An 8,373-nucleotide genomic window follows, 5' to 3' on the forward strand; every position below is an offset into this window, starting at 1 on the left:
GAAATTAAGGAAACACCCCCATTTACCACTGCAACAAAAAGAATAAAATACCTAGGAATAAACCTGCCAAAGGAGGCAAAAGACCTGTACTCAGAAAACTATAAGACACTAATGAAAGAAATCAAAGATGGAGAAAAACAAACAGTTGGAGAAAAATACCATTTTCTTGGATTGGAAGAATCAATATTGTGAAAATGACTATCCTACCCAAAGCAATCTACCGACTCAATGCAATCCCTATCAAACTACCAATGGCATTCTTCACAGAATTAGAACAAAAAATCTTACAATTTGTATGGAAACACAAAAGACCACGAATAGCCAAAGCAATCTTGCGAAAGAAAAACGGAGTTGGAGAAGTCAGGCTCCCCGACTTCAAACTATATCGCAAAGCTACAATAATCAAGATGGTATGGTACTGGCACAAAAATAGGAATATAGATCAATGCTACAGGATAGAATGACCAGAGATAAACCCACGCACATATGGGCACCTAATTTGTGACAAAGGAAGGAAGAACATAAAATGGAGAAAAGACAGCCTCTTCAATCAGTGGTGCTGGAAAAACTGGACAGCTACATGTAAAAGAATGAAATTAGAACACTTCTTAACACCACACACAAAAATAAACTCCAAATGGATTAAAGACTTAAATGTAAGACCAGACACTATAAAACTTTTAGAGGAAAACATAGGAAAAACACTCTGTGACATAAACCACAGCAAGGTCTTTTTGGACCCACCTCCTAGAGTAACAGAAATAAAAACAAAAATAAACAAATGGGACTTAATTAAACTTTAAAACTTTTTCACAGCAAAGGAAACCATAAAAAAGACAAAAAGACAACCATCAGAATGGGAGAGAATATTTGCGAATGAAACAGCAGACAAAGGATTAATCTCCAAAATATACAAACAGCTCACGGAGCTCAATATCAAAAAAAACAAACAATCCAGTTAAAAAATGGGTGGAAGACCTAAGTAGACATTTCACCAAGGAAGATATACAGAGGCCAAGAGGTACATGAAAAAATGCTCAACACCACAAGTTATTAGAGAAATACAAATCAAAACTACAGTGAGGTATCACCTCACATCGGTCAGAATGGCCATTATCAAAAAATCTAGAAAAAATAAATGTTGGAAAGGCTGTGGTGAAAAGGGAACCCTCCTACACTGTTGGTGGGAATGTAAATTGAAACAGCCACTATGGAGATAGGTATGGAGGTTTCCTAAAAAACTAAAAATAGAACTACCGTATGACCCAGCAATCCCACTACTGGGCGTATACCCTGAGAAAACCATAATTCAAAAAGAGACATGCACCACAATGTTCATTGCAGCTCTATTTGCAATAGCCAGGACATGGAACCAACCTAAATGCCCATCAACAGATGAATGGATAAAGAAGATGTGGCACATATATACAATGGAATATTAGCCATAAAAAGAAACGAAATTGAGTTATTTGTAGTGAGGTGGATAGACCTAGAGTCTGTCATACAGAGTGAAGTAAATCAGAAAGAGAAAAACAAATACCGTATGCTTACACATATACATGGAATCTAAAAAAAAACAATGGTACTGATGAACCTAGTTGCAGGGCAGGAATAAAGAGGCAGACATAGAGAACGGATTTGATGAAATGGGGTGGGAGGGCGAAGCTGGGCCGAAGTGAGAGTAGCATCGACATATACGCTACCGAATGTAAACAGTTGGCTAGTGGGAAGCAGCAGCGTAGCACAGGGAGATCAGCTCGGTGCTTTGTGACCACCTAGAGGGGTGGGATAGGGAGGGTGGGAGGGAGGCTCAAGAGGGAGGGCATATGGGGACATGTGTATGCATATGGCTGATCTGCTTTGCTGTGCAACAGAAGCTAACACTGTATTGTGAAGCAATTACACTCCAATAAAGAGCTATTAAAAAATGCAAGGAAATAAACAAGACACGGGGTCTATATATATTATGATTACTGCCATGTAAATGTGCATATGCATGCAAAGATAAGGAGAGCGAACCATACAAAATCACTCTCGCTATACTAGGTTGGAAGGATTATTGGTAATGTCTCATTTTTCAACTGTTTATAGTGTTGCAAAATTACTTTACTGTTGTGAAAAAATGTGGTTCAAATCATTTGTTTCTGTTCAAAAATGCCTTCCTTGGTTTGTGAGGAAAGACAGCTTGACAGGGGAAAGGACTTCCATTTGTTATGTATTATTGTGTCAAATAACTCATGTTCCCAATTGATGTCCTACAGTAACAAAAAGCAAACAAATCTGACCCACCTCCTGTGAGGAAAACAAGCAGCCCAGTCTGTCCTGAGTGCTGGTCAGGTATAGGGGAGCAGGTGGCCGAGAGCTGGGAGATAGGCACGGAGGGGAATCTTATTGGGGTGACGCCCAATAACACGAAATGGATTGGGGCAGTCGGGAACTACCGAACTCCTTGTTAGGAATACAATTTAATAAACTGTTCATGATTATACAAACCCCAATGACCTATAATACTTGGGCTGTCTACGTCCAATCATGTCACTTCCACGGATGCCGCCCCATTAGTCGTATCTATACGGTCTACAGGGTAACTCTAGCACCACCACGTCGCACAAGGCTCTTCATCATCACCAGGCTCTTGCTGAGACCGCCATGGTCATTCTGCAAATGCAGGTTGCCCTGTGTTTCTGTCACAGAGAACCACCTGTGGTCTCCTGATTACATCGAGGTCTAGGGTATTAAATACGCTATTTCTTCTGCACAGAAAACTCGTCTTACCATTCGCTGTCTTGGAAATTCTGCTCATCTTCCAAGATTCATGGAGTCTCAATGCTTCACCCTCCATGATGTCCCTCCCTTACAACATAGAGGAAACCGTGAGAGCCTTGGAGCTGTGGCTGTGTGGTCATCCCAGGAAGAAGCTTAGAATCCAGCTATAGGTCACCTTGCATACATGATAACTCCTTTTTTCCCTCTCCTGTTTAATCCCCAACAATTCTATGGCACACACATTCACACCCACATGCACACCCCCATATATGTGTATATATATAATGTCCATGTTTATAGACATATAAAGACATACACACACGTGTATACGCATATATAAAATATATGTTTATAGACAGGCATATGTATATCTATACATACAGAGCATACATGTATCCATTCTTATACACAAACATATACACATTAGCTTCATTTTACCAATAAGGAAACTAAGCAACATAGAGATGAAATGTCTTGGTCAGAGTCTTCCTCGAGTGCCTGGGTTAGAACTTAACCATAAGCTTGTCATGGAAGTGACATGATTCAAAGCCCATTGCTATAGACTGAATGTTTGTTTCCCCAAAATCCATATGCTGAAAACTAAAGCCCTCCATGTGATGGTATTTGAAGGTGTGATCTTTGGAAGGTGATTAGGTGAATGAGGGCTGGACCTCCGTGGATGGGATTAGCGACCTTATAGAAGAGACCCCAGGGGCTCCCTTGACCCTGCTACCCTGTGAGCACGTAGTGTGAAGGCAGCCGTCTGTGAACCGGGAAGCGGGACCTCACCCGATACCAAATCTGCGAGTGCTCCGATCTTGGGCTTTCCAGCCTCCAGGAGCGTGAGAAATAAATGTCTGTTATTTATAAATCCCCTTACCCAGTCTATGGCAACTTGTTACAAGAGCTCGAATGCACAGACACCCCTCGCTCTCTCTTCCCCACCACTATTTATTTTTATTCACAGAAAACGGAAGCAGAAGAGACCTTGCGAAACATCTTGTCTAACATCTCATTCAGCTCACAAACAAAATAACATCTTTCTGAGCCCAGGTCTCCTCCCACCATCTCACGCTTTGAAGGGGGTTCCAAAGCCACAGGTTCCATCAAGAAGAGCCTCTGTCTCTGGTCCCCCCTCCCCCGGGTCCTGCGCGAACTCTGAGGGACAGCGAGGCCGGGGAGAGCCTTACCTGTACTGACCAGTGTGCTGTTGTTGTACAGGGTCCCCAGGTGCGGCCCGGACAGCGACAGGAAGGTGTGCAGTTTGCTGAGGTAATAGCGGAACCGGGGCCGCGTTAGGACCGATCGGATGATGATGGTGCCCAGGGAATGGCCGATGAAGCTGGTGAGAGACGGAGGGGTCCGCGTGAGCTGCAGCGGGAGGCTGGCTGCCAGGAGACTGCCGCACCGGGAGCACCGCGGGGGAGCCACCCTCCACCTCCCATGGGATTCGGGGCAACCGGCGAGGGGGGGGGCGCTAATTCATGCCCATGGGGTTTCTAAACGCTGGCCACGTGATGCCCGAGGTGGGGCCTTTGTGGACGGAAGCTCTGAGCCCGGGGTGGTCAGGAGGGAAGTGTGGGCATCTCGGTGTTACTAGAGCACCCTCCTCCCCCCAGTTCTGGCCTCTACGCCTCCCTCAGTGCACCCGGGGGTTCTTTCTGAAATCCACATTGGAGCATTGAACCCTCCCGGTCATTCGCAGGGTACAATCCCAGCTCCTTGGCCTGGCTTACGAGGCCATTCGTGTCCCGACTTCTGCCTGCCTCTCCAACTTCACTCGTCCCTCGTTCACTCAGTACAGTTAGGGAGTTGCCCGCTCTCAGCCCCCAGCACGCGCTGTGCTCCAGCTGTACTGCTGCTGAAAGAGCAGCATCTATGGATTCCACACACCGCCGCTTTCAAATGAAATGATTATTTATCAAAACCCTATTATATTAGCTATTATATTAGCTCCCGAGCTCTTCTCGTGTGCGTCCTTGTATTTTTTTTTTTTTTTTTTTTTTTTTTTTTTTTTTTATGCTGTATGCAGGCCTCTCACTGTTGTGGCCTCTCCCGCTGCGGAGCACAGGCTCCGGACGCGCAGGCTCAGCGGCCGTGGCTCACGGGCCTAGCCTAGCTGCTCCATGGCATGTGGGATCTTCCCGGACCGGGGCACGAACCCGTGTCCCCTACCTCGGCAGGCAGACTCTCAACCACTGCGCCACCAGGAAAGCCCCGTCCTTGTATTTTTACCTAACTCTGTAGGCCTGTGAAACCTCATCTGCTGAATAAAGAAGTGATATCTTAGAGGCCTAAATGGGCTCATGGATGTTGAGGACTCGCCACTATGTCCGCATCTGCAAGTGCCCGAGAAACACAAGCGACTGACTCTCACCTTAACCATCTCAATATTTACGCCAAGTTGCCTGTTACAGTGGAAGGACACACTTAGCACTGACTGAAACCCTTTTACGGGGCAGGCGACGCATGCCCTCAGGGCTGGTCCTGCTTAATAGATGGGGAAACCGAGGCCCAGAGATGTAGAAAGCTTGTGAAAGGTTATATGGTAGAATCGGGACACAAACCTGGGAGTGTTAGAAGAACGAGAATTTAAAACCTAGGATATTTGTTTAAGTCCAGTTCTCTTACTACTGAGCTACGCGGTGTTTATTCTCCTGCTCACCTGCTATGACAGATATGGGCGTGTCAAGCAGCCCTGGTACCCACTGCTGTTCTGAAAGTAATCTAACCCCTTAAAGGTCCCAAGTTAACTTATCCCAGACCGGTATATGGACGACATCATGCTGAACTTGTACACAGCGAACACGTAAAAATGGTACCCCTCCCCCCAGCATTAACTACCTGTGGTTTCCTTTTACCTAATTCGCGATATGGAGAGGTTATACAGCTGAATGTGCTGAATGATTTCATCCAGTAACCGATCGGTCATGGTATCAAAATCTGCAAACGTGTCCATCTGGAAGGAGAGAGAGGGAACGGGTAATTGGAGAGTGCGTGGTGCCAGGCCGGGCCCTGTGCACAAGCCCACCTTCCTCCACTGAACACCACCGTGCGTCCTGGGGGCACGCCCACGCCTGACATTAGGGTACAAATCAGTATTCGACAACAAGAAAAGGAGCCCCCGATGGGGGCTCTCCGGGTCGGACTGTGGGTTCCCTCTTTGTGAGGCGACAACGGTGCAAACACTTCACAGAACGGTTGGGAAAAGTAAATGAAGAAACAGACGCCAAATGCTGAGCGCATCGTGGAAGCTCGAAGCAATCCTCTCTCCTCCTCCCATTTATACCCCATGCACCCAAGTGCATGCCTTGTATAGAGCAGGTGTCGAAGAAAAGGCAACGGGACGGACCACTAGGAGAGGAGGAATGAGACTGTACCTTCCAGTGTTTGCTTGTTGATTATTCTCTATACGATTCCTATTGTCGGTGGTCACGGGGCCCTTTAGTTATAAGTAGTGCTATGTCTCCAAAGAATACTTAGCCTCATCCATCTCAAGCCCCATGGAATGGGACTTAATGACAACATTCCACCCAGCCCCACCTCTTGGCCATGGAATCTCTCAGTTCTCATCTACCTTGACATCCCATTAAGGCTCCAGACCTGAAATAGCAAAGGCCCCATAGTTTACCTCTGACTATGAAAAGGTCATAATCCAGCTCCATTGGTTACCTAGATGCCAGTGACAAACTCCCTCCCCAGTACACACCCACGGATGCCCAATCATGTATGCTCTGAGCTCTCACTCAACCTATGATCTGTGAGGTCAAAAGGCCCAGTCACCTGACTCACATGTCCCCCCTTCTTACTATTTCCTCCTCCCCAAAGAAAATGAGCTCTCCAGACCTTCCAAGTGCCTGGCCAGTGTTCCTTGGTAAAGTCCCCTCCCATCTGTGTGGCCATAAACCATCATGGTGACTTTAGGAGGTTCATCTAAGACAGGAATCAGGGATTCTTGCGGTTCTGATGCTTTTGTTGTCATACCTGATTCTTTTCAGACATTAGGAAGTCCAGTTTTCCTCCAGGGAGCCCCAGTTCTATGAAAGTCTTTACCAGACGGAGGTCCGCACTGTTCCCTAAAAACGACAGATAACCCCACCACGGATCCACAATTAATCATATGACAGCTGACACACCAGGGATTTATTTCTTACTCCTTTCCGGTCCCCCTCCATGGCCCGTTTTTTCAATAAGCTGAGAATAAAAACAACTAAACATGCGCAACCCACTGGTCCCCACGCTGCTCCCTCCTCCTGTCCACACAGGGTCAGGGCCTCTGGCAGTCCTCCCTCAGTGGGGTTACTCCCTGATCTATAAATATGCGGCTTGTAAACATCCTGCACGCAGGAACGGTTGAAGGCACGCCGCCTCTCCCTTCTTTGGCAGCCAATTCTGTTTACTCAGGACATTCTGCAAGTGGTGTCACTTAATGAGGACACACTGATGTGGCATCATGTGATATCTACAAGTCCCCTCTCAAATCGCTTCCTTAATACAAGGACTAGTTCTGCCATTTACAGGTCGTCAGCAAGTAAGTCCCTCAAACAGGGGCACAGTTATGTACAACAGAGTAAGAGTCACCCTTGGGAACCAGAGTCAGCAAGGGCAAAGCTCCATGGGTACCATCTGCCAGAGTGACCATCGATCGGGTCAGAGGAAGAAGAGCTTATAGACTTGAGGCTCTGCTGCCAATAGCAAAGACACAAAGAACACACAGAATGCATCCCTGAAGTGAAAATCATGTGGAAAACAGTTCTGCTATAACAGAATAAGCTTCATGTTCGAGTATGGTTAGGGGTAAATTTCATGCAGGCCATGGGGTTCAGTGGTAGCTTAATGAATGTTTTAATCTATTCCTCAAAGGGATCCCTACAGAGTTGAAAGTCCGAAGCTGCTTATGTGGCTATATAGGTGACCTACTTTACCATGTAACCATCCTTTCAAAGCAGCTTGGAAACTACAAGTGATATACTTGACTACCAATTTTATACCCTTCTTTATGAAACCACCAAGTGATTCAAAGGAGGATGGAAATGCCACACAGAATATGGGAGAACTAAAGATGTTTGACAGGCTTCTACTTTTCAAGGATGACCCAAGAGAAGGGTGACCCACGACAATGGCCTGTCAGAGCACACGCGCATACACGCAGGGCGACAGTTATAAAATACTCCTGTTCTTTTAGAAAATGTTTCTATTTTGTCCTAAGTTAAATTTTGTTCATTCCTTTCATTTCTGACAGTAAAAGTTTGCTCTTTGGTCCTGTTCTTGTTTAAAGCTACCTAATGGCATTCTAGGTTGTGGCCTTAATAAGTATGTATCAACGGTTTCTGTTTAGCGTAAGGAGTCTAAGGAAGGGATGGAAGTGTGCCCTTCTCCTTCAGCTGCTGAGCAACAGAGAACTTTCTGCGACTTAAAACTTTTTCAAAAAATATGATCTGATGATGTGTTCCACTGAGGACACTTACAAGAGTATAAATCTTGGGCTTTGGGCACAATATGAAGAGTTGGGCAAATATCCATAACCATCCCCAATTTCTTCAGTTCTCTGTTAGTATCAGTATAGCCTTGTAAGTGGAATGTGACCAATGGATCCTGTAAAACTCT

At 45.8% G+C, this 8,373-nt stretch overlaps 1 protein-coding gene across 3 annotated transcripts in view; it reads right to left on the reverse strand.

The window, feature by feature from the left end:
- FAM135B (family with sequence similarity 135 member B) overlaps positions 1 to 8,373 on the reverse strand; it is a 273,666-nt gene that overhangs the window by 16,079 nt on the left and 249,214 nt on the right. For all 3 annotated transcript variants that reach the window (XM_067017174.1, XM_067017173.1, XM_059042852.2), the window contains exons 15-17: positions 6,751 to 6,842; positions 5,628 to 5,725; positions 3,957 to 4,108 (exon numbers count right to left, since the gene is read on the reverse strand). In XM_067017174.1, the coding sequence (XP_066873275.1) occupies positions 3,957 to 4,108; positions 5,628 to 5,725; positions 6,751 to 6,842 (342 nt within the window). The remainder of the gene's footprint in view (positions 1 to 3,956; positions 4,109 to 5,627; positions 5,726 to 6,750; positions 6,843 to 8,373) is intronic.

The sequence above is a fragment of the Kogia breviceps genome, chromosome 17 (assembly GCF_026419965.1).
Source record: "Kogia breviceps isolate mKogBre1 chromosome 17, mKogBre1 haplotype 1, whole genome shotgun sequence".
Classification (NCBI taxonomy): domain Eukaryota; kingdom Metazoa; phylum Chordata; class Mammalia; order Artiodactyla; family Physeteridae; genus Kogia; species Kogia breviceps.